At 53.4% G+C, this 26378-nt stretch overlaps 1 protein-coding gene and 1 non-coding gene across 2 annotated transcripts; both read right to left on the minus strand.

Annotated features, from left to right (window-relative positions):
- XPNPEP2 (X-prolyl aminopeptidase 2) lies at positions 1–25955 on the minus strand. Its single transcript, XM_046672655.1, has 21 exons — positions 25577–25955; positions 23146–23219; positions 21593–21703; positions 20196–20259; positions 19085–19189; positions 18752–18829; positions 17733–17879; positions 15048–15149; positions 14346–14427; positions 13852–14047; positions 12978–13067; positions 11759–11868; positions 10961–11038; positions 9770–9841; positions 7698–7758; positions 6262–6331; positions 5642–5746; positions 5175–5234; positions 4576–4652; positions 2034–2123; positions 1–1387 (listed from the first exon to the last, which is right to left on the minus strand). The coding sequence occupies exons 1-21, from the start codon at positions 25623–25625 to the stop codon at positions 1193–1195; spliced, it is 2016 nt and encodes a 671-aa protein (XP_046528611.1). The 5' UTR covers positions 25626–25955; the 3' UTR covers positions 1–1192.
- On the minus strand, positions 24175–24236 carry LOC124246229 (U7 small nuclear RNA). The gene has a single exon (XR_006890435.1). It is a non-coding gene; the product is annotated as a U7 small nuclear RNA (small nuclear RNA).
- Positions 25956–26378: the final 423 nt, after the last annotated feature.

Raw genomic sequence — 26378 nt, forward strand, 5'->3', positions numbered from 1 at the left:
CAGGCTTCGTTGCCAGGCTGTTTTAAGCATCTAGCAGGATGTGAGCCCAGGTGGCTAACGGCTGGGCCAGCCGGAGAAAACTTCTCACCTCCCCCCAACCCCCAGCGGGCTCAGCGAACGAGGAGGGGGCGGGAGGCAAGCTAAGGGATTCTGCATGGTGCTGAAGGGCAAAAGAGCTGGACTGGCAGCCCGTTCTGGTCCCACCAGGTTCCACCCAAACACTGGGGGTCCTTGGGCAGGTCCCACGCCTGGATGGAGCTCAGCTTTCCTGGTTATAAAATGGCCAAATCAGACTCTGCCCACCCAGGTTTTAAAGGCCATCCAAGGATCCTGGAGGATTGAACAGCACTGTCACTGTGGCTGCACTTTGGAAAGTTAAAAGGGCCACCTGCGTGCTGGGAAGTCTGGGATAGTGATTGGGCGCCACTGCTCAGGTTGCTCCCACCTTCGGGTGGGGCCATATTCCAGAGGGCTCCCCGCATTCCCTCCTTCCCCGTGGAGAAATTGCTATGGCGCAACTCCCTATCCTGTCGACTGGCACGGGACCACCCTGCGTTTAGGGGTGCTGAGCTCACCCATGGAGGGGGCCGCTGTATGTGCCCCTTCTCTGACTGGTCTCCCTGACCCTTGGGGTGGCAGTATGAAACCAGAGGACTGGGCCACCCTCCCTTCCTCTTCCACTACAGGCACAGTAGGGAGCTCTTTGTTCCTTCAGTCTGTGGGCTGCAGCCATTGTGGAGGCCACTGTAAGGCGGGGATAGGCGGGGGTGGCCAGAGGCAGCCTCAAGGGCATGGGAAGACCAAGAATTCAGGAGCCACTGGGTGGGAACAGCTCTGGTCTATCCAGCAGGTGGTGATGGCAGGGCTCGCCCAGGGCCATGGGTGGGGCACTGCCATATTGGTCCTTTTTTTGGGGGGGCAGCGGCAGCAGGCTCTTCCAGGTTATAGGTTAGGCCTATTGGGCTCACAGTGGGAAAGGGACTAGCTGGTTCTCCTATTCCAGGGCTGGGGGTTGGGAGCCAAGGATGAGGTGTAAGAAGGGCCAAGAAGCCCTGTGTCCCCAGGGCTTGGTCCTGGGGAGGAGGCTGAGGGCAACGGTTTCCAGGCAGTGGGCTGGCAGGGGCTCTTGGGGCATGGGAGTTGCAGGGTGAGGGGAGCTGAGTGAGAGGGTCAGTAGAGGAGTCCCGAGCCTCTAGGCGCTCCAGCCGAGGATGGCAAGCACAGAGACTGCCAACAGAGAGACCAGGGAAGCGGCGCGCGGGGCCCTCGCAGAGAGGGGCTCTGTGTGCTGTTGCAGCCATGCAAACTCCTCCAGTAGCTGGCGCCGCTGCAGCTCGGGGCCCACCTTCTCGCGGATGGTCTGGTAGTAGCGGTTCACGTACTGGAGCTGCAAACGGTCGAAGGGGTGAGCCCCACCCCCCCAAGCCTTGCTGCCAAGAGGCGAGGTCTTGGTGCCATCCCATCCCCTGCTGCGGTACTCCAGCTGCCCACTTTAGCCCAGGTCCCCAGAGGTCCCCACAGGTCCCCAGCCATCAGCAGGCCACAGGCACGCTCTGGGGCTTTCCAGAGGCAGTGCACCATGGTGGCTGTTTAATGTCCTAGTGATTTCATGCGGTGGGTGGGGGTGGGAGTGGATTCCAGGCCCAGGAATGACAGTAAGTAGGGAAGGCGTTATCACCCCCATTTTACAGAAGGGCAGACTGAGGCCCAGAGAGAGGAAGGGATTGCTTATAGTTCTAGGACTTGAGGTGGCAGAGTCCAGAAACCCAGTCTCAGACTCCCCAGGAGTTCACTACCTGGGGTTGGGCAGGCTAGTCTGACTGGAGAGTTCTAGAAACTCTGAGGTCTCCAGTGAGTGGGGGAGGGAAGCCCCAGTGTGTGCCTACAGGTGCCACCAGTGTGGACCTCCCCAGGGGAGGGGAAGGGGCAGAGGTTCTTGGGGTAGGGGGAGCAGAGGTGAGAGAGGCCCAGGGTGGGGAGAAGGCAGGCAGTGGTTCATGGACTGAAGGTGGACAGTGCTGAGGGGCACTCACCTGCTCAGGGGACAGCAGGCTGACATCGATGAGATTCCGGTCATAGGGCACCAAGGACACCACTTCAAAGGCCAGGTAGGTCCCTGGGTACTGGGAGGCCACAGGGAAGGTGGGAAAGCAGGAAGTGAGCAAGGAGGAGGAGCTAGGCTGAAGTGGGGGCCAGAACCCTCCACCCAGAAGCTGAGGGCACAAGGAACTGACCTTTGTCAAGTCCAAGACTCAAGGAGGGCCTGAGTCCCCCACAGTGCCCGCGGCCACCCCCGTCTACCACTTAGTGCCCTGCCTTTGCTGCTTCCCTCCTGATTCCTGAAGGTAAACTTAGGGCTGTGTTTCTCAAAGTGTGCACATCCATTGCACCCAGCTTGTCAAATAAGTGGATTCCAGGGCCCAACCCCAGGCCACTGGAGGGACAATCTCCGGGGCAGTGCTGGGAGCCTAGATTTAATAATTTAAAGATAAGTATTAGGTTTTTATATCTGTCTGTCTACTCTATGTCTCTATCTATATATCTCTATCTCTGTCTCTCCATATCTCTGTCTATGTATCTATCGATGGATCTATCTATAGAGATAAGTATAAAGAAGAAAAAATAGCCCCAAATTGCCATCTTCCAGAGAGCTCTTGCATGTACATGCTTAGAAAATTCAAACTACAAAAAGATACACAATAAAAATTCAGTGTCCTCCCCTCCCGGTTTCTTTCCTGAAAATATTTTAGGCATATACCCTATATACATGTATATATTTTAGCAAGTCATGCAAAATGGATCCCACCATACACTTTTCTGCGCCTTCCCCTGCAGAGTAGTAAGCCTAGGCCAGCGCTCCATGTCAGCCCCCGGAGAGCCAGCTCGTTCTTTATAGGGGCCGCGTAAAGGTCCACAGGATGTGGATGATGATTGATTTATGCAGTGACGACTGTTTGAGCTGTTCCCACTTTTTAAACTGTTACCATCAATACTACAATCAACATCGTTGCATAAACTTATCTTGGTGACCTTTTGGGACTATATGCAGAAGGGACATACCCGGCAGAGGGAATGCTGAGACAAAACGCACAGGCATTTTTAAAAGGTATTTTGATAGATATTGTCAAACTGCTCTCCAGAAAGGTTGTGGGGATTTGTACCGCCCCCAATGGGAGAGAGTGCCCGCCTCCCCGAGACTCACCAGCCGTGGGGATCACCAAAGGCTCTCCTCTTTACCAATCGCGGAGGAGAGACGTGGTGTTCTATTGTGGTTGATTTATATTTCTTTAAGGATAAAGCTGAGCATCTTTCCTTCTTTATGGACCATTTGTGTTGATCTTAGTGAACTGCCTCTTCATATCCTTTGCCTGTTTTTTTTCGGTTTTCCCTATTTTTGTCTTATTGATTTGTAAAAGCGGATGGTAATAATAGAAGGAAAGTCACCCTTTCTCTGACATATGTGCTATATTTGTCATACGCCTTTTGACTTTACAGTAGCGTTTCCCTATAGACATTTTGTATTGAATTTAGTCAGAATCACCCGTCTTTTTCCTCATGGTTTCTGGGTCTTGCATAGAAAGGCCCTTTGCCATCCTGAGATTACAAATGAATTTATATAGGCTTTTTTCTAGATCTTTTATGGTTTCACCTTTAAATCCTAATCCATTTGGAATCTTATTTGGGTGTAACAGTGAGATTCTTGAATTTAATGTCCCCTAAATTATTAGCGATTTGTTCCCCCTGCCCATTTATTAAACAATTTCTCTCTTCTTTATTGTTTTGAAGCACCAGCTTTGTTGTAAAGTAAATTCCCATTTCACTTATGGAACTTAGAGGGTCTACTTCTGGGCTAACCATTCTGTCTCTCCCATCTCTGAGGTCAGACTGTTTTCATTCTGGAAGCTTCTGAGTATGTGCTAACATCTGAAAGGGCTAGTTGCCCTTCTTGCCCCTCTTTTCCAGAATTTTCCTAGTTACCTAGGTATCTCTGCATGTTTGTTTTTACAAATAAACTTTACTGTCCTTTTGTGAAGTTACAAAAGTATCCAGTTAGCATTGAACTTGAGGTTGTCTTGAATTTATAGATTTAGGGAGAATTGACATCTTCATAATATTGAGGCTTCTTTCCAGTGAGCACCATTTACGTAAATCTTTTTTATGTTTCTCAGAAGAGGTTTTCTCCATGTAAGTCCTTTTAAGTTTATATCGAGGTGTTTTATCTTGGGGGCGCTATTAGATGGAATGTTTATTTCTAACAAGCTCCCCCAGGATTATTCTGTGCATTGGGAACCAATGATTTAGGGCAGGGTGCTCATTCATTTGGGCTGGAGAGGGGCCTGGACATTGGCATTTTAATAACAAAGCTCTCCAGATGATTCTAATATTCCCATGTGCAAACAGGTTTGAGAAACTGATGTTTGGTATTTTTCTGGAGTTAAGGAAGATTCCAAATAAATTCATGCCCACACATTAAATGCCTTTTTCCTTTGACCTTCCTTACCCGCGCCCCCCCTCCACGGCCCAAGGTCACTGCCATGCAGTCCACACCTCCAGTCTGTCCCAGTGGCACTTTACCTTGGTTTCTGCTTCTACCACGAGGGCTATATCTTCAATACGGACCCCAAATTCTCCATCCTGATAGTAGCCAGGTTCTGGGAGACACAGAGATACTGGTGGCGTTAAGCACGGGGTGGACCCAGGCCCGGGCTTCCTGTACCAATTGAGGAATGGCTGGAAGGTTCCAGCTGCCTGGCCGCCCCCTGGCTGTTGGCTGGGGCAGACCCACCACTTGTTAGACGCTCATTGGCTATGCAGAGACATCCTGCTGGGCCTCAGATCCCCCAGCCTCCCCTGTAGCCCAGCCAGGATGATTTAAGAGCCCACTCGGGTCCTGGAGGCATTCCCGTCTCCCTGTGGGCCACTGTCCTGTTGCCACAGAATTTGACTGGAGACTCCGGACTTTGGATGTACAGCTGGGAACCAACTCCCAAGGGCAAAATGAGGGCATGAGCTGAAGGGGCTTGGGGTTGAGGGGGCAGTCCGTTTGTGGCTGGGGGTGGGGAGGTGAGGGAGTGCCTGTGCCTGGCATGCTCCCTGAAGGCTGGAGCTCCCTAGACTGCAGTCCTGGACTAGTCTTGGGGTGGGGAGGGGGCGGAGGAACCCGAGAGCCATACCGATGGAAGTGAACATGCCCTTGGCCATGGCAATGTTGCTAGACTGGAATCCCACTGGCCCTGGAAAGGGAGACGTAGGCACGTCAGCTCTCCTGTACTCACCAGCTTGGAAACGAACAGGTTCTGGCGGGAGCAGGTAACTGGGGATCCCTGGGCATTACTGTTTACCTGGGGCTACACAGGCCAGATTGGCTCTGGCTTTCATTTCTCTGGGGGCCATGCCAGTCAGCCATTAGGCCTTGACCCGCCGCTCCTCTCTGTGGGGCCTCCTGGATGCCAAGCAGGCAGCAGGAGTCGCCAGCTGCCAGCATTTCTCACTTACCCTGTGAAGTGTCCCTTCTTACCGGCTGGGCAACCTTGGGTGGGTCACTGCACCTCTGTGGGTCTTGGTCATTTCCACACCTGTGAAATGCTCTACCTCCTTTGTAAGAGGGGGGACCCCAGGGGAGTGTTGGGGAGACACCTACACTCATGCACACACAGGAAGTTGCCAATGCCATGGCCTGTCCCGTGGTAATAATTGAGCCCAACGTCCCACAAGGCTTTGCGAGCAAAGGCCTCCACCATTCGCCCTGGAAGAGAGATGGCCTCCAGTCAGTCAGCTGGACCCCGGACCGTCGTCCACCTCACCCCTTCCTGCTCTCTTGTCCAAGAGCCACCTACCAGGATGGTACCTGCAGAGAGTGGCTCCTGAGAGGCAGGTGAGCACACAGTACCTCCAGCACACTCTACGTTGTACCCATTACCTGGACTGATCACGCTACTGCAATTCCTCCCCAGCCACCAGGACACCTACTTCCTCCAGGGACCCTCCCCTGACTGCCACAGCCCATGCTGATCTCCCCCGCCTCTGAGCTCCAGCGTTAGACTAGGAGGCAGGAGGCCCGGGTTCAAGGCCCGTCTCTCTCACGAACCCTCTGTGGCACCTTGGGCAAGTTGCTTTCTCTCTCCAGGCTGGATTATCCAATCTACACGGTGGATGGGATGATGGCATAATCCCCGCCCCACAAGCCTCCCAGGGTGCTGGTCTGGGTCCAGGGAAATCGGGGCCTGAGGCTCTGGGTCCAGCCTGGTCTCCGAAACCCACCTGATGTAGCAGCAGGAAACACGAGTCTGGACAGATCGATGTTGCCTATCAACACGCGGGTATACGCCTCCTGATGGGGAGGGGGAGAGGCAATGTGGCGCACAGGGCGAGGGGCCTGGGGACTTTCCAGCTGCTCAGCGTGTGTACAGGCAGGTGCGGGGGCCCAGCCTGTGGCGGGGTGGCTGGGGGGAGGTGCATGCTCATGTGTGATCACCCAGGTCCTGGAAGATGGCCAGAGGAGGCCGAGGGGGGCCTGCCCAACATTGGGGCTTGGTCTGTGTGGCTTCTTGGGCTGGTCCACAGGGACGCTTGTAGGTGGTGGTGAGCTGAGGCCGTGACAGTAGGCAAGTGAGAAGTAAAGTGCCTGGGCTGGAATCCTGACTTGGCCACTCCCAAACTGAGGCCTTGGCCTTGGGCAAGTGACTTTAACTGCTCTGTGCCTCACTTTCCTCATCTGTCATGGGACGACCACAGTACCAGCTCATAAGGTTGCTGGGAGGAGTAGGTAGACTCATTCACATAAGGTGCTCCAAACAGTAAACGCTCAAGTGGAGGTGGGCGCCCTTATTGCCATCATCATGGTCAGCCCTGAGTTTTCTTAAGGCCTTAAATTTCGGTTGAGGCCTGATAATCTGGCGGGTTGGCCTTGCCCTGTCAGGGCTGTCACCTTGTGGAAAGAGGGAAGGAGGTGGGCTGACAGTGGCCTCTTCTGGTCACTCCCTGTGGTGATGTGGTCAGTCTCCTTCACCACACACACACACACACACACACACGCACGTGCATGCACACACACCCCACACGCACACACACACACACACAGGCTTGTCATCTGTGCGACAGCCTGGGGCAGTAGACTCAGCCTGCTAAGCTGTGAGCTCCTTGAGTCCTGACCAGCATTTGTTTTTTTCTTTCTCTTTCTAGCACAATGTTGGAGCCACAGTCTGCTTGCTGAGTGCAGGAATGTGGCCCCCTGCTCCCCAGCTCTCCCAGACACTCCTCAGCGCACACAGACGCTGTCCCAGCCTCTGCCCCGGGGGACCAGCCCTCGCTGCTTCCTGAAAACCTCCAGCTCCTTTCCACCTTCAGACTTTGCATGTGCCATTTCTCTCCACCTGGAATGCCTTTCTTCCTCCTTTCTGCGGAGCACAGGGCTAGGCACACAGACAGCACTAAATAAATATCTGTTCGTTGATTTACTGAAATGGCATGATGATAAGCTTGGGCTGAGGCCCTGCTGGTGGCCTGAAATATCTCTGGGGGAGTAGCTGGGGGCACTGGGTTTTCTGGTACTGACTGGCTGTGTGCCTTTAGGCAAACTACTCAGCCTCTCTGGGCCTCGTTTTTATTCGCTGTAAAATGAAAGGGCTCTTGGTGAAATGATTGCTTGGGTGTCCCTTGGGTGAGGGTGCATAGGGAACTCTGGGTCCAGTGCTTACCTTTTGGAAGGCAGAGGGGGTGCCCCAGTGGACTGTTCTGGTAATGTCTGTTGTTCCGTCCCTGGGGAGAAGGAAAATCAACATGCCCAGCTCTGCTGAACACTTGGGGGTAAGGATCGTGGCCATGTGCTTCTCATGTGCTCTCCCCCGGGGTTTGAGTGGCAGGGCTGGGATGGGGAGGGGTGAGAGGTGAACGGAAGAAGAGAGCTGCCAATATTGAATTCCCATCTTGAGCGTCTGTGCGCCAAGGGGCTCTGCGGAGCCGCCAAGTTCAAAATCGCTGTTGTCTGACAATGCCCAGTCTCCACAGGCATATTCCACCCCTACGCCACTCATTTGGGCTGTTTTGTAAATCTGGGTTTCCTTGGGTCGGGCAGCCTGGCTCTAAAAGCAAGGCTTCTTCCGGGCTTCCTGAGAGGCAGGCGGGGATCGTCCCATTTTTACAGATGGGAAACTGAGGCCAGAGAGATCATAACACTCTCACACATTCATATAGTTATTCCCCATTTATAGAACACTTTTGCAGCTCCCTGGGCAGGGAGGGCACGGTAGGGCAGGCCTCAATACCCCTATTTCACAGGCGAGGCAACTGAGGCCACGAGGCCGTCTCCCTCTCCGAGCCTCAGTGCAGCCAGGCCTGGCGCGAGCACTGACTCTCCACACAGTTCTCTCCATTGTAAACGCGGGCCTGACCCAGGGATTAGCTCAGAGTCACTGCGAACCGCAGGCAGGAGCCAAAAAGTCTGACTCCCAAACACCGGTTGCAGCTGTGCCCCCAGGACGGCACCTGTGGCCACCCCTGGTGGAGGGGGAGGGGAGAAATGGTCTCAGGGCCCTGGGGACTCCTTCTTGGGAGCAGGTCACAGGGCGTGGCCGACTTCTTCAGAAGGAGAGAAGGGGAAGTGAGGTGACCATTTCCCGGGCCTCACCCTGCTCTGAGCAGCCCCAGTCCAGGAACGCCCCACAAATTCACTTCCCCTTTGCACACTGGCCATCTCAAGTTCACATAGTGCTGCGCCTGTGAGTAGCCAAGACTGCCAGGCTGGCTCCCAGAGCTGCGCCAGAAACAAGCCGAGAGCGTCTGTCTTCAGCACATTCACCATCGCCACAGGACAGAGGATGGGAAACTGTTCAAAAGACGCTCCTCCATCGGTTCAGCGCACCCCTTCCTTTCCCCCTCTAAGCTTCCCGCAGTCTACTTGCATCCTAGATGAGAAGGCAAAATCTTCCAGCTCATCCCATCTCAGCTCCTGTATGAAGGATTGGTCACATATTTGGAAGCAAAGGGGTTAGCCTATTCTGCACGTCTGTCATGTCTAGGTGTTCAGGTTGTGCACTGTACAAGGGTAACACATCTAAAGGGGTGCTGTTCACTTCATAGTTATATACTAATTTCAACGAGTGCACACAAGTGGACATACAGATTTTGGAGTCCTGGAGCAGGGGAGCATGCCCTCCCACATAACCCTATATGTGGTCGCGCACACACCCAGAAGAGCACGCACACATATTTCCTCACAGACACATACCTATGCTGATGGGTGTGTCCCGTCCCAACTGTGCTCTGGGTGACCCCCTGAGGTTGCTTCTCTCACCTGCCTGCTGCTCTTCAAGGCCTGATCCTGCCCCTCCCCTGACATGTCCCCTCTCCCATGCAGTTGGGGGAGAGGCTTCTGAGGAGGATGCACAGTGCTGGAGGTGTGCAGGCCATGTCCAGGGTGTGCGTGAGTGGTTGAGAATATGGGTGCAGTGTTTTGTGCAGCCAGGCAGGGCCACTAGGTCTGGCTGTTCCGAATGCGTGATAATACACGGGCTTAAAGAACATTTCACTCGAGCAAAGGGAGTCCCCTGACTCTCATAGAGGTGCTACACGGGCAGCCCCACTCTTCTGGCCTCGGTGTGTTTCCCACTGTGTGGAAGCCCCGAAGTGTGAAGATGGGAAGGATGTCCAGGCCTGTCCTTTCTCAGATGAAGAATCCCCGCCCAGGAAGGGGAAGCTTTGGCCGGCTCTTGGCCAGCCCAGGATGTCTGAGCTGAGACAGCCAGGCATAGTGGGGGCAGGGAGTACATACCAGTATTGCCCCCCAGAATCCACCAGGTACATCTCATCTGAGGACAGCTTGCGGTGCAGCTCCTTGGTCGGGCTGGGAAGGGGAGAGAGGCTGAGAAAGGAGCAGCGCAACCCGGAGCTGGGTGGGGTGGGGGTCCTGGGGGTTGGGCTTCTACGCTAACGCCTTTGGGGAAGTCATCCTCTCCCAAACGGCCCTGGGCGAGGACTGAGCTGCTGCTGCGAATGTCCTCAGTGTGCAGCTGTTTATCCTGCGCCTCACTAATCAAGGCTCTGGGCCCCAGGGAGGGGATAAGGGACAGAGCCCAGCATGTGGGGGCTGGGAGAGCCTCAGAGGGCACGCAGTGCGGCCATCTCCTTTTCCGGAGGAGAAACAGGCCCGCAGAGGAGGAGCACGCCCGAGACCGCGCGGCAAAGCTGTGAGCGCGCTGCGCCTGGACCAGATGCTCAGTCCCCAGCCCTTTCTCTAACTTCCTGCTGCCTCCGAGAGCAGAGGGCCCTGAGAAGCCAGGGCACAGGAAGGGAGGGTGTCTGAGGGTGGGGCTGGAGAGCAAGAGTTGGTGGGGCCGACACTGCCACTCTCTAGTGGGGTGAAGGGGCTGAGCTACAGCAGCTGAAGGCTTGGGAGACGCCTGGGGAGGGAATTCTGGGAGAGGCTGGGTGGGCCCTTGGAGGCGTCTGACCTCTCCCTGCTGTACCCAGGCCAGGCTGAGGCATCTGGTCAGCTTGGCACCCCCAATTTTGTCAGGCAGGGTTGCAGGTGTTTTCTTTGGAGTGAAACATCTGGCCAGCCTACATCTTGGGCCCACTTTGGCTGGTTCAGGCTGAGCGAACTGGCCTTTCTCCCCATGTGCTCACGAGCTTTAAGAATTAGCTAACGTAGGTCACTCATAGCGAGCCAAGGAAACACATCCAGCAGCAGCTCTGCCTCCCTTCCAGATCCTTCAGCCCTGAACGCTCACAAAGTCCCAGTCACTTGGGGGGGAAAACTGCTCAGGCCTTTTCATTCCAAGGAGACTCCCAACCCCCGACTGGGCTCCATCCCCACCCCCAGCCACCGCAGTGCCAAGGGCCTCAAAGCTTAAACATGGACTCAGATCCCAGAGCATTCCCTTCTCCTCCCCCCCCCCCCCCCCCGCCCACATACACCAGGCTCCCCCCACAGAGCCCTAGAAAATTCTTTCTTCTAAAGTACCTGTAGTGGGCCAGGGCAGCATTCAGGCCACTAGCAGAGATGGTTTCAAAACTGGGTCCAGAGGAGAACTCTTCTTCTCTGCAAAGTACAAGGCAGGAATGGTCAATAAATGGGCTCAGGGGCTAGGCTGGGCCCAGGATCGCTAACAAGGGCAAATGAAGGTCACGGCTGTCTCTGCCTCCGCCAGACTCCACTTGGCTCCTCCCAGCACATCTCCTGGTTCCATTTTCCCAAGCCCTGACCACTTACAGAGCACTCAAGGTCAGAGAAAGAGGGGCTGGAGACACCAATTATTCCCCTCCCCCTCTATTTTACAGATGGGGAAAGCAAGGCGCGTGCCGCCCACAGTGAGTTCGTGATAAAGCAAGAGTGAAGAAGCCTAGCTCCCTGAGTCCGAAAACTCCCCACCCCTGGAGCAGCATCCTGCACCTCAGACCTACAGTCTCCCACGGTCTGGGGAAGCGTGTCCTCAGGACGGCTCCCTCCCCAACTTGATATTCTCAAGGGGTCCAGGGGCCCACCCGGCAGAGCCCGCCTCCTGCAGGGAGAGAGGCCACGCCTGAAGCAGACACTAGGGGGCGCTGTTGGGTCGTGGCCATCAAGTGGTCGCGGGTCTGGGGAATGTCGTCCAATGCCCCCTGCCCAGCTCCCCGATCACCCAAGACCCCATCACTCCTGGTCCCAGAGAGGCCCCTAAATACAAGGAAGGTCTTCCTGCCCGCTAAGTAAGAAGACCAATGCCCCCTCCCTGCCCCCACTAAAAGGCGGTCAGCCGCAAAGGGGGGCGACGTCCTTCACCCTCGGAACTTGTCCAGCAGCTCGGCCCCCGAGAACTCGTCCACCGCGCCTGAGGGCACGTTCTTCTCCAGCCAGACCAGGTATCGGATCACGGCCACGGCGTCCCGCACCTGCAGCGGGGAGCGGGAGCGGGGAGGCGGCTGCCGAGGGCGCTCGCGGGGCCGGGGGAGGAGAGCGGAGGGCGGCTCCGGGAGCGGGAGCCGGGCTTTCAAGACGCCAGGCTCGGCGCTGGCTGCTTCATGGTATTAAGGGATTCCTGTTTTTTATGTATATGATCATAGCGTGGCCGTGTTTCTTACAGAGTTCTTATCTTTTAGAATTACTCCCTGAAGTGTTGACAGAAGAAACGATATGCTCTCTGGGATTCGCTTTAAAATCATCCAGCGGCAGAGGGTGAGAAGGGCGGATAAGGACTGTGGGGCCGTAGATGGAACGGGATTGGCCCCGAGCTGACGACTGTTGGAGCTGGCCCATGGTGCACGGGGACCGTTATGCTATTTTGCCCACGTTTGTATATGTTTAAAATTTTCCATAAGGAAAAGTCTTTAAAAATGAGGTGGTTTATCCTAATTTTAAGAGGAATAGCCAAAAGAGTGAGCCCTCCTCTTGCCAGGGTGAGGAAATCATTACGGCTAACACTTATTTCACCCTTGGAATGTGCCAGGCGGTGCTCAAAGCAAAAAATATATATATAATTATATAACTATATTTATATGTATGTAATTATATATTTCTATAATTATAATATATTTATATGTATATACACATGTGTGTGTAAACGTATATATGTACACACATTTATGATTATATATTATAATTAATATATCCAAATATATATTAATATTTATTATATAATATAAGTATAGTTTATTTAATCCTCACAATACCCCTATGCTGCAGATTACTATCATGATCCTCATTTTGCAGATGAGGTCACTGTGGCCCAGGGAGGTGAAGTGCCTTCCCCAAGGTCGCCCAGCAAGGAGGTGGGCGGAGGAGCTGGGACATGAACTCGGGCACTCCAGCTCCGGAGCCCGTGCTCTAAACCACTGTGCTATGCTGGCACTAAGGGGGTGAGGCACAGGCAGGTGCCCAAGAGTTTGGTGTCCACTTCTCTGTTTCACTGGGGGGCTTCTTCAGGCTCCTCTGGCAGGGCCTCCTCTCTACCCCTTCAGACCAGGAGCTCCCGAAAGGCGAGCGTCCCTGCCCACGGACTTACATGGCTGGCCCTGAGGAGGGCCTGCTCCTTGCTGTTTTTCACCGCCTTGGTCACCATCACTGGGGAGTAGGTGTCTTCTACGAGTTTCTCCTGTCACGGGCAGAGGAGAAGAGGGCTGGGAGCCTCTCCAGGCACAGCGGCGTTTGAAAAGGATTGGCAGGAAAGCCGGGCTGCAGAGAGACTTGCCGCTCCCTATAGTGGCAGTGACTGTTCCTTTCGTGCTTTCTGGCCATGTGGGTCTTTCCCAGTTGTCTGTGTCCAGCTTAACCTTCCCTTCCTCCCTCCCTCCTCCCTTCCCTTCCTGCCCCTGCATCCCAGCAGCCCTCTGGGATGGACCAGAACCTGGCCCCGCCAGTCGCCGGGCTGTTCTGTCAGTGTGAGTTTCCTGCACCTATCATAGCAGCCACCGTTTAGTGAGCGCCTGCTGTGTGCCAGGCTGGGCTCTGCAAGCCCCAGCTCCTCGAAAGCTCCTCGGAGTAACAACTCTGGGGTCGGGACTCTCATGGCCATTTTACAGGGGAGGAAACAGAGGCCCAGGCTGGCTAAATCACCTGTCCAAGGTCATTGCACAGCCAGTTCAGGGCAGAGCCTGGACTTAGTCTCAGGTTTGGTGACCTCAAAGCCTCTGCTCTACCAGGCTGCTCTCTCTCACTGCCTCGACAGTCTCTGAGCTCTCTGCTGACAGACATCCTGCTTCCGCTTCTTCCGCCTCTTCCCGGGGCGGGGGGGTGGGGGGGGCCAAGAAGGGGACTTCCTGCACCATTGTTGACCACCCAACTGCCTGAATGGCCGAGGGGCTGTGGCCCCACTTTAGCTTGAGGTTTATCAGAGCTGGGGGTGGTGCCCGCCACAAGCTGGCACCTGGCAAACCCACCTTGGGTATCAATTCATAGATCCCGTACGTCGTGTAGCTGGTGCCGATCCAGATCCTCACATCCCCCGAGGCATAGGCCTTGATGCTGTCCCGGACTTGGCTGTAATCTTCGAGCTGCACACACATGTGGAGCGTGCAGTCAGCGTTCAGGTACTGCAGGGTCTCGGAGCTCAAGCGACTCTTGTTTACAAATAACCTGGGTCGGGTCGGGAGGGAAGACGGGCAGGGTCTGGAGGATCTGTAAGGTCAATGCAAAGGACCAGAGGCCCTTTGTCCCCGGAGGTGAGAAGCAGCCTGTGCCAAGGAGCTGAGGAGACCAGATTTCCAGTACGAGGGCACAGAGGTCAAGGGGTCAGGAAAAGCCGATTGGAGGCTTCCCAGAGGGTCCTGCTGGGGCAGGCGCAGTGCTCATGGGAAGGCTGGGTGAGTGGTGGGGCAGCAAGGGGACGGAAGTTGGAGGAAGTCCCCGACAGCAAGCCAAGGACAAGCCATACCTGATGAAGGAGTCCGTGAACAGTGTGTAGGAGTAGAAGAAGGGGTTATAAGGGATGTCACTGCTGCGCAGGTTGAAGAGCCCTGGGGAAAGAATTGATGGCGCCGGGTTGAGGCTGATTGCCTGAGGTGAGCACGTGCGACACCTCTGCCCACTCTTTGGCTCCCAAAGACTCCCAGCAACAGGCCTGGACGCCTGCTCGGAGCGCTTCTCGGTCTTCGGCGGGCTCTTTGAGGTGCTGATGAGAGCTCTGGACCCTTTCTCCCAGAGGAAGGCAGATACCCAGCCAGCAGGCAGGACACTTTCCCAGGACAAGTTCCTAGGGTGTCTGAGGGCTGGTGCCAGGGTCAGGCGAGAAGCTAAAGCTGCGGGTGTGAGCGCCCTTGGGTAGTGGCCAGGCTGTGGGAGCAGTTTGCTGGGCCTCTTTCCCTCCATGAGACAGAAGCCCTTGCTGCTGGGGTAGGTCCATCCCTCCCGTGGCCTGTGGGCTGGCCCCCACTTGCTCTGGGCTTCCTGGTTTCTTTCTTCTGCAGCCACGAGGTTCTGCTCCTGCCTTTCTTTGTTCTCACAGGCCATGGCCACAGAGATCTCAGAACCGGTGGGTATGTGGGGGTTGCAGGACGAGTCCTATGCTGCATGGCCCAGGAGGCTTGGGGGTTGGGGGGACCCAGGCGCCCACCTGTGGCCATGCGTCCATACTCACAGGCTGTCTCATCAAGCGCTGACAGAAGGACGGCAGTCGGGGCCTCGCGACGCTGCTGCATCTGACTGCGGATGCCAGATACCTTATCCTGCCAGGTGCTCCCTAGAAGCGAAGGAGCCCAAAGAAAGTGTGAGTGAGGTAGCTTCCCTTTGCCATTTTGTTCCTGAGAGGGCTCCCTTAGGGCAATAGTTTTCCATTTCTTTAAAAGCAGTAGAATCCTTTCTCCAACCAAACTCTTACTCGTGTAGTCATTGAGGACATGGGCTCTGGACACAGACTGTCTGCATTCAAATCCTGGCTCTGCCATTACTAGCTGGGCGACCTTGGGAAAATTATTTAACCCCTCTGTGTCTTATTTTGCACATCTGTAGAATGGAGATGGATTATAATAAGAGTATCTACCTCAGTAGATTTGTTATAGGGATCAAATGAATTAATATCGGTCATGCATGTAGAAGGGTGTCTTGGCATATGAGAAGTTTGGTCTAACTTTCTGATCAATAAATAAGCATGCAGAACAGAGATGAGGACAGCAACCCTAGTTGAAGGGCGAGAGGATGGGGCTGGGCCATGGTCAAGTGTCTCCCCTGCAGTAACCCAGTGCTTACTAAGCCACAGGTCTGGGCTAAGCCATTTGTCCATTGTTTTCATCCTTACTTGGCCCATTTTACAGATAAGGAAATTGAGGCTTCAGAGAGTGAAGTGACATGACTAATCTATGGTTTCATATCTGACAAGGGGTGGAGCTGAGATTTCAACCCAGGTCTGTTTGACTACACAGCTCACACTCCTTAGTCTGTACAGACATTGGGCTATCTTGCTAACATTCTCAATCTCCAAACTTGTCCGTAATCTCTGTGTCATAGAGCTGACTTTAGTTTGCATCGTTTATTCCTGCTCCCTGTGATGCGTGTAAAGAGCCTGTCCCCAGGCAGGGCTGGGATTTCCTGGCAGAAGGTCATAAGCATTAAGGGTCCCAGCTGGACCCAGAGATTAGCATAAATAACTTAATACCATTAAAAAAAACTGTATGCAAACGGGTGTGATACTTTTTTTAGGTTTATTTTTTTTGTAGTAAAACACACATACCATAAAATTGGTCATTTTAACCAAAGTGCACAGTTCAGTGGCTTTAAGAATATTCACAAGATTGTGCAACCACCACCACTATTGAATTCCAGAACATTTTCATCACCCCAAAAGGCATTCCCCCCTCTCCCCAGCCCCTGGAAAACACTAATCTACTTTCCGTCTCGATGGATTTGCCTACGCTGGATATTTCATACAAATGGAATCTGACAATATGGGGCTTGCTCTGGCTGGCTCTTTGACTCAGAATTATGTTTTCAAGGTTCAAGGATGTGACACATTTTTGAGAAAACAGATGAAAGCAAATTTTAATTGTCTGATGCGTTACAGATATCTTTGAGTACGAACTTTTCATGCTCTTCCCTTTGCCCTTTGCCCTTTGTCCCCCTATGACTCGCTGGAGAGAAAGTCTCTCTCGTCTCTATAAGCTTAGGGACTCAAGAGCTCTGTTCTTGGCCTTCCAGGCCCAGTTCTGGCTCTGGATGGCTTTTCCTTGAAGACTAACAGCCTGCGACAGCTCAGCATCCTCTCACTTGTGGGAGGGGACAAAACCAAGGCAAATTCTATCCCAGTTCCTGGTAGATTTTCTCCTTTATCTCCTCCTCTTCCAGACATCACTGTGCCCTTCTTGATCTGAACGGGATGAGTTTTATTGATGATTGAACAGTGTTGGGTAGCAAGTTTCTTCAGAAACCATGTAGAGATGCAGAAAGAATGATTCCGCGAGTTACATCAGGATGGATAAAGAAAATTGGACACAATTTTAACCGCTTTCATCAGACCTGCTATTTTGAAATTTCCCTCCTGCCTTTTTGACTGCTTTCCAAACAAGCGTGTGCATGGACCCGTGTGTGGAAAGGGGCCTCTCTGATTGCCCAATATTCCGAGGAGTCAAAGTCCATTGGCTCACTCAGAATTCCCAGGGAGGTAGGGGGTGGTGGTGGCCAAGACACTGATTCATAATCGGCAGCCTGGTCCTGGTCAGGATTTTAGTTACTTACAAGAATCATAGAACAGACTGTACTTTTATGACGTATTTAGATGGTGTCAACGGGGTCAAGATTATTCATGTTAGAATTTAGGGGGGTCAGTTAACTTTCCTTTGTAGTATGGCCAGAACTTGAACCCTAATTTGCTTCCTTTGTCCATCTTGGCCCACCCAACCCCAGCCACCTCAAATCTAAATTCCTCTCATAGAGGGTCCGGAAGTCCAGGTTTGAATGATTCAATACAAACCAGTCTCTACTACCAGACAATCAACTCATATTGTTTTTTCTCTCTTCAAAGGGTTTTTCTTTTTTCATCTTGCTTTGACTCCTTTATTTCCTCCCTTTCTCTTCCCTCTCACTTTAAATCCTAACACTCTTTATTCTAGCATTTTCTAAATATGGTCTGAGGACCTTCTGATTCAGACTCTCTTAGGAGAGGGGGCTTCGAAATCTTCATTCTAAACAAGCATCTCAAACTATTCGGGTTCACATGAAGGTTTGAGAACCATTGCTTTGGTACCTCTCAGGAAGAATTTTTCAGCCAAAGGGGCAGTAGCCGTGACCCGTGTTACTACAAGTGGGGAAAGAGAAGCAGCTTAGGAAATACCTATGAACGCCTCCTGCAGGGCATAAATGGGCTGGCTTGGAACCGCAGGCCTCTCTGATCCCCACACCAGATCCACGAGATTGTCTGCGATGGACACCAGCTGTCTGTCAGAGGCTTGGAGGTCTGCGTTATAACTCTCCCAGGAGTCTGCAGAGACACGAAGGAGTCACTTGTCCCCTGCCCATTTACATCTCAGGAAAAATCGTGACAGAGGCAAAGTTAGTCCTTATCTGCTCTGCCTCCCGTTCTGTGCCTGCAGCTGTCCAGAGCCAGTCCAGGCAGTCTGGCTCTCCAGGGTATGTCCTCTGACCTTCCCCTCCTCTTTCTGCTTTCAAAGCATAATTGCCCTGAGCCCGCACCATCACCATCCACAGCCACTTGGCTAAGCTTTTCTTTTTAAGTGCCAGTGGCTGTGTGGCCCTCTTTTTGGTACTGTCAATTTTAACTGAGCTTCAACGTCACAGCCCAAAGGAATGGTGACATTCAGGCCATCAGAAAGGCTGGCAAAGAAGCCAGTTCTGAAATGGGTTCTTTCAGTACATATTCATGAGGTTTCCATCCTTGGGGACAGGCTGGCTAGCCCTGGAGAGGGGACTGTGCTTCTTTACTCAGAGGCCCTCTCAACTCCTTTGACCCTTCCAAGCTGCCTTCCAGAAGAGGGCAACCAAGTGATTCTAGTGCCCTAATTGATAGAGTTCCACGGCATGGAGGATGGTTCAGGGTTCAAGGACATCCTAGCTTAGTCATCCGCTAGACCTTAATGACTCCCTGAGTCTTCTAGGTTGGGTCTCTGCATTCATGACTCAAAAAAAAAATCTGTATTCATTCTTTTAAATAGGTTTTCATTAAACAATCCATGAATACATCCTTGTTGCAAAATATTCTGCAAGTACAAGTTCAAACACTCTCTCCTGAGCCACCCTGCCCCTCCTTCCAACAAGGTATGCTTCTTTACACCGCGGGGGAGCTAAGTCACCCTCGCCGGCGCGGACAAATGCAGGACTGTGAGGAGAACTTACCAATGGAGAAGAGGAAGGGGTCGAAGCCCACGAGCCCTCCAACAGGAACCTCAGTGAGAAGCCAGGTGACAATGTTGCCTGAAAGAAACACAAGAAGGAACAAAGACGTCATCTCCAGGGCCAGTCCCAGGCCCTCCAGCCGGGCTTCTGTTTGTGACAGTCCTGCCATGTGCTTCCTCCTTGATAGCAGCCTCAAAGGTTAGGGATGGCTTCAAATTTCCCAAGCTTCCCAGAGGGGCTCAGCACAGCCTTGCGTGCACCCCCTCACTTGTACCTTCCCAAACCTAGTTCAGGGTCCAGGGCTTGGGGGACAAATCTGTGAGCCCCTTTCACCTTCCCTATGGAGCTCCCAGTTGCAGTCCATCTGCCGCTCAGCCTGCGTCCAGTAGCGACTGTCGGTCCAGAGAGCTGCCTTCCCCATGGTTACCACTGCGGTTCCTGGGGCAGAACACAGACACTTGGAGGTGAGGCGGACGGTGAGGAACATGGCTTTAGTCAGTGCGTGTGCGTTACAGTGCTGGCTCTGAGAACGGGACAAGGGGCCTCTGGGAAGGGTTTCTCTCCTCTATTGGAAGGAAGTGAGGCAGGAGATGTTCAAGTGAGCGTTAGGGGAAGCCAGCAGAAAGGGAGCCCTGGGTCAGGCATCTCTGCTTTGTGTCGAGGGCCTCTGCTAAGGGGGCCATTAGGACTTTTACCAGGACCAGTGGGGTCTACTTTGGCAGTCAAAGAGAGTCAACGCTTCACGCAGGTGCTCTCAGGAAAGATGGCGTGGCAGTCAGTATCAAGACTTGGTGGCTGATAGGGACGCTAAGCCAGGGGCTTAGCTGAGGACAGGCAGAGAAGCCAAACCCAGCGACTTTGGCAAAGAGAAGAAGGGCCCATGATGGGCAAAGCAGCTTGAAGCCCAGGGGAGGAATGTTTAAGGATCAGCAAAGAAGCTTAGATTTTATTCAATGGGCCAGGATCAGGATGGGAGCCCCTTCAGAAACTGGGACCCCATGAAAGGTCTCTACGTTTGTGTTTCATTTGGCCATGTGAGGTGATGTTGTCTATAAAAGGACTGGCAAAGTAAAACTTTGTCCCCAAATGGGACCTTGTGTGAAAGGAATCAGCGGGCTCCTAGAGGCTAGGTATAGAAGCAGAAACTGTCCCAGAAATGGAGCTCCGGGAGTGCTAGTTGTGCTTGGCTGCGGCAGAGGCAGGGAGCATGGGAAGGAAGCCAGGAGGGCCGTCTGCCTTGTGCAGAAGTGTGGCTGGTGGGCTATGAGATGTGTGCCCTGGTGACCCTTTTGGGACTGGTGGAAGGCAGGCAGAGAGAGAGTAGCAGGGCCTCTGAACACCAGGTCCTGGGGTCCTGGCTGTTGAGAACTAGCCACACCAGGGCCTCTGTGACCGCCTCTGGGTTTACCAAGGGAAGCAATGAGGGTTGGGTAATGGCTGTCACCTGCAGACCCCGTAAAGCCTGTAATCCACGCACGCCTCTTGTCATGGTCACCGATGTACTCGCTCTAGGAAATCAACAACAGCTCCGTTAGCCTTCTTCATGGACTCAGACTCCACATGGAAGGCCCCCAACCACATCCCAGTTCTTTCTGTCTGTGCAGGTTCAACCAGTCCTACAAGCCCAAGCACGCTGGGCACCTCTTCCAGCAAACCCTCTGGAACTCCCCCAGCCCTCAGGATCTTTCCTTCTTTTGAACAACTATATTTCTTGGAGTCTAAACCCCACAGTCCAGCACTGGACTGTTCTGCAAAGGAGTCTTGTCTCCTTGGCCAGAATGCAAATTCTGGGCAGTCTGGGATGATGTCTTTTGGTTCATCCGGGCTCTCCTCTCCAGCTCTCCCCTTTCCTCCCCATCTAGCACAGGACACCGGGTACATCATAAATAACTTCTGCAGAGAGCTTTACACATTACTGTATTTTGATCCTCATAATCCTTGGAGCCAGATCTCAGTATTCCCATTTTGCAGAAGAGAAAACTGAGGCTCAGAGGAGTTCAGACACTTACCCAAGGTCCTTAGCCCTCCCTAGCAGGTGGGAAAACTAATTCAAGTAATCTCATTGACACCGAGAATGCTTTCTCCTCCAACCCAGATGTTGCTGGGAAGGTGAACAGAGTGGAGGTGGAACCAGTGGTGGGAAAGGGTGGGATTGGTGGGTAGGGGCGCTGCTTTGGGAAAGGCAATTCTTTTCTTTTTTTTCTGCTTTTTCTCCCCAAGTCCCCCCAGTACATAGTTGTATATTTTAATTGTGGATCCTTCTAGTTGTGGCATGTGGGATGCTGCCTCAGCATGGCCCAACGAGCGGTGCCATATCCGCGTCCAGGATCCGAACCAGCGAAACCCTGGGCCACTGAAGCAGAGCACCCGAACTTAACCACTCGACCACAGGGCCGGCCCAAGGAAGGGCAGTTCTTGTTCGGACCCTCTGGTTTCCTGTCTGCTCCTCCTCCCCCAGCCTACACCCCAAACTCGTGTAGTCCGAACCTGGGACTCTGGATCATTTCAATGCTTTGTCTATCAGGTTGTGGGCAGGGCTGGGCTGGAAGGGAGCTTAGAGCTCTTCCAGTCCAATTCCCAGCCCACATTGTAACCTCCTACGGAGGGGGCGCCCTAAACCCTCATTCTGGATCTGCCATCCAGGAATCGATTCTGAAGCTGTTGTTTCATTGCCGGAGGGCAAGGAAATTTGGCGGTGTCTTCTCTCCTGTGTAAAGGCATACATTCTTTCAGTTGCCCTAAAACGCCTGTGTCCAAGCTCCCCACTTCCTTCCCTTTGCATAGGCCAGCCTGGGGGAGCAGAGAGGGTGGGGTTGGGAGGGAAGAAGAGCTGTCCCTCACCATGTGGGCATCCGTGTCCGGGATGATGTAGGCAGAGAGATTCAGCATCTGTATCTGCTGGCGGAGGGCCGTGAGCCGCTCTGTGGTATTGACCGCAGTAACTGGAATGTACTGACGGGTGACAGGAAGGAAGACACCAAGACACACACACACAGACACACATTGTTCAGAGAAGATGATGCCTGGGCCTCCAGCGTCCAGAGGAGCCACCTGCCTTTCTGCAGGCAGGGGTTGGAGGTGGTAGGCTGGGCCGGCCTGGAGAGGGATGGGGTGGCAGCTGATGTTATGGGTTAGTCTAGATTAAGGTGCCTGGGCTGAGTGGTGTTGGGGGTGTTGAAGAACTTGGAGAGGGACCTTTTGTGACGGTAATGGGACCTGAGTCTGGGGTGGGGGGCTGAGCTGTGGCGCCGGGTCTGGCCAGGGGGATGGTCCTTCTTTGGATACCCTGGGGTAGAGTTGCCAATTTAGCGAATAAAAATACAGGACACCCAGCCAGTCACATCTGAATTTCAGATAAAGAGCAATAGCGTTTTAGTAAGAGTATGACCCATGTACTATTTAGAGCATACTTACACTAAAACATTATTCATTACCTGAAATTCAGATGTAACTGGGCATGCTATGTGTCATCTGGCAACCCTACCTTGCGGGCTTTTTCAAGCTTCCACTCACTGGTCTCACATGCAGAGGAGAGGGAATGAGTATCCCCAGCAGTTTGGGACATTGTCTATAAAGTTCTTCTTCAAGCCTGACATTTTTTTAAAGGCTGTTTTAGCTTTACAATAAAAAACGTGGGGTTTTTTTGTTTGTTTGGTTGGTTTGCCTTCTACTCAACGATATATCCGTGTTTGCTTTGATGTAAACATAAGGAGGTTTGCCCGCCCACCTGCCTGTCCCAGTGGTCTCATAAAGTGGACATTGCAAGAAGACGTTCCCCGTGGGTCCCGAGGCGGAGTGAACTGCTGTCACCTTCCGACCCGCCCCTGCCTGGAGAAGCGCTGCCCTGCTCTGCTTGTGGAAAGATCACTCTGCTCTCCAGCCAGGAAGCTGGCGCCCTTTCGGCTCCAATCTGCGGGGCGGGCCTTCTCCCAGTCTTCATACCCTCTGCCTCCCTCTCTTGCCCTTTCGTTGCCCTCTTTCTTCCTCCCTCCTCCCTTCTGTGCCTCCCTCTTACCCTGTCCTTCTAGAACTTTTCTTTTCTTTCTTCCCAGCCTCCTCCTGGCCTCTGCCTAGCCTCAGCCAAAGGCTAGCTAGGGGCTTCCTGCCCTCTTTCCCTCGCTTTAGCGGGGGCTGCCCAAGCCTGGCCCGGACGTAAGTAGTTAACCTGCTGTGGGAGAGGGTGGGAGGGAAGCATGTGGGGGTGGATGTCAGACACCTGAGAATGTGCTGCCTGCCCTGAGGGATGTTAATCAGAAACAGGGGCCCCAGAGTCCGGAAGCCAGGAGAAGGGCTGATAGAGGGAGAGGCTAGCAACCCAGCCAATGGGGGATGGGGAGGATGATGGGAGCTTTAAAGGGTGGCCTGCTGGGGCCCCGGTGGGGCCAGGGCCTCACCGGAGGGCTGGTGGAACAGTTTCTCACATCCTCTCGTGTCAGGTTCGCTGCCTTTGGGCGGCCCCAGGTACAAGCTAGAAATGGGGAGAAAAATCCAGGGTCACTTGGAGACCAGATAGCTCCTAGAGAGTGCAGGGACGTGTTCCTCCAACCCCCCTCCCTGTCCCCGCAGGGCCTCCATTGAATCGCGAGAGGCTGTCCAACTCTACTTGAGGATGAAAATAATCACGTTTCATGGGAAATCAGGCCGAACTGGATGGCACGCTGGGTCACAATCAAAGAATCCTGTTTCATTGACAAGCGATTGCCACTTTTGCATGGGTTTTAGTTCTCATTAAGTCAATTTTCCCTTTCTAATCTAATTGGGTCTTTTCAGGGTCTATCGACCTGGAAAAGTTGTGTGTAAATTAAATTTTTCTAATCAGATTTTCTTTGAAATGCTCTAGAGGATCTTGCTAAATAATCATCCCCGCCTTAGTTTTACCCTTCTTTAAATCTAATTTTATATATATTGAGTTTACTTAAATGCAAAGCCCACTCGTTCCACTTCTTACCACCCAAATCTCTGCCTATCATTCCAGGCTCATTTTAAATATATAAGACAGGTGATCCCAGTCCAACATGGTCGCCTGGTGGGGAAAGGTGGGTTAGCATTGAAAGAGCTCCTACTATGTGCCAGACACTGCACTCAGCGATTTATCTGCAGTGTCTCGTTCGATGCTTGTCGATACTCATTCGACAATGCTGTGAGGTGGGTATTCTTGTCTACTTTCTAGAAAGAAGGAAGCTGAGGCCTAGATAGATTTGGTAATATGCCCAAGTTTTGCCATGGTGAGTCAGTGGTAGAGCGGGATTTGAACCCAGGCTGTCTGAGTATAAAAAGCCGACCGTGGAAGGGCGGTGCCACAGAAGGGACAGACTGCATGGAGACTCGGTTTCCAATTTGGGTTCTGTCTCAAATTTGATGTGAGCTAAGGACAGTCACCCCGTATTCATGGAGCAAACCTTTTGTGTTGTCTTGTTTTTGTGGGGGGTCTTCCGGTCAGGATGGGAAAAGCTGCTAGACAAATTCTAAAAGATCCGTAACACTGAGGAAACATTTTCTAAGTGCTTACTGTGTGCCAGGTACTGGGCTAAGTCCTATGGGCTCTGGGCCTTCCCGCTGTGAAAGTTCGGTGGTCTCTGATAGTTCTTCCGTCTAGTCCCCCACCTTTTAGGGGTAATCTCCTTAGAGGGTAATGGGGGTCTGAGTTTGGGGAGACACTATGCTTTTACCTTCTGGGCGAGTTGAGCTGCCGATGGAAGGAGGGTGGCTGGGTCTAACACCGTGAATGCCCTGCCTGGCTGTCTTGGTCTCATAAACTCAAGGGGGAGATGAGACCCTTACTGTTGATGCAAGAAAATAAACCCCCATTTCTGTAGGAACGGATCTCTGGCAAAATAGTGGGGCTAAGACACCAACACAAGAAGCGGAACACAGCCACCCTATGTCCCGCTGGACATCCAGATCTCCTGCTCTGTGAGGCCAGGGCTGTGGCTCCCGAGGGTAGGCTCTGCAGCCGTACCACTCTGTGGTCCCTGGCACAGGGCCTGGCACTGGGGAGGTCCTCAGAAACTGGGTGCGGAATGAATGAAGAGAGTCCTACTGACAGAGAGCGAAGGGAGGGGAGGCCTCCCTAAGGCCAGAGGTGGAGTGGGTATGGAGGGTGCTGAGCTGGGCACTTAGTTGTGACCAAAGAGGACAAACAGGGCACTGTAGGCGTGACAAAGACCAAACTTAGTTAGGCTCCTCTGGGTCCTCTTGTCAACTAGGCACTCCGTGTCCACCCTGTCTCTGCCGGGCCAGCATTGCCCAGTCTTAGCAAGAATCCTGCTAAGTCAGTTGAGAGAGCATCCCGCACCCTTAATATCTGATCACCCTGGATATCTGATCAAATTCCTCATCGCCGGCCCTTGGGATCTGATCAGCTGGCCTGCCTATTAAGTCGGTTTAGCAAGACTCTCCCTGCCCTTGATGCTTCCCCTTGGTAATTTTCCATCCACTGACCCCCTCACTCTTCTCATTGGCTATAAGTCCTCAGCCCTCTTCTCTGTATTCAGATTTGAGCCCAATCTTTCTCCCCTATCGCAGTGCCCCTATGGCAATAGTCTTGAATAAAATCTTCCTTACTGTTTTAACAAATGCCAGAATCATTTTTTCTTTAACAGGTGGGAATGGAAAGGTGCCAAACCAGACTTCACCTGAGTCTCGAGGGCCCCAAGGGCTGGGGTTCCTCTTCCTCAAGACAGACAGGGAGACCAAGAGAAAAAGAGACAATCTGGGCCCCAGCCCTCACTCCAACCCTTTCTGAGCCCAGAGGGGAAGGCCAGAGCAGCTCTCCAGCTGGACATGCCCTCCCTGTTTGGGAGGGGGAGGCTGGGATGCACATACCACAGAGGAGGACAAGCCAGGGGCAGCAGCCCCAGCGAACCCAGGCCATGGGATCTCCAGATGCCGGTGCTTGGGTGGATGGAGGGACGGGGGAGAGTAGGCAGGGCTGTTTCCCTGTCCTCTTCTTCCGGGCCTTTCCGGGACAGGAGCAGCCAGGGGGTGGGGGCAGGCGATGGGGAGGAGGCGTTTGGCTGGTGGATGGAGAGTCCCCCCTGGTCTTTTGTTTCTGAGGGCTCCAGGAGTCAGGGTGGCGGAGAAGCCTCGGTTGCCCCAGGCAGCCTCTGCTGGCTCCCAGTCGCCCGGAATAGGGTGTAAGTCCGCCCCGGGCAGAGTCCAAAGATCTCCAGGACAGAGGAGCAGCAGCTGGTCTCAATCAGCCTGCTTCTCCCAGCCCCCTCTTCAGCAGCCCAGCCCTAGCCATTCCCGAATTCTGTCCACCTCCCTCCAACAAGCTGTTTCCCATTAGCTCCCCCACCCTGGGCTCTGGCTAAGCCCCACCTTTGCTTTGAGATGGATGTTTATCTTTCCTCCTCTGAGCCGGCCAGTCTCAGAAGAAGGCCGCGTCCTCTCTCCCTAGTGCCTGGGAAGCCCCACTGCGCCCCTGGGGAAGTGGCTTATAGCTGAAGAGTTCCTTCCTTGAGCCGGAGGGAGTCCCCTCAGGAGAGCCCACTCTGTAAAGGTGCCAGCAGCCACAGGTGGAGGGGAAGGTTGCCCTTCTTTGTGGACAGCAGGTTGATGGAGTCCCCTTTGACTGCGTGTCCTCCACTCTGGGAGATCCAAGCTGTTGGTGCCATCCACACCT

This window comes from Equus quagga, chromosome 10 (assembly GCF_021613505.1).
Source record: "Equus quagga isolate Etosha38 chromosome 10, UCLA_HA_Equagga_1.0, whole genome shotgun sequence".
Taxonomy (NCBI): Eukaryota; Metazoa; Chordata; class Mammalia; order Perissodactyla; family Equidae; genus Equus; species Equus quagga.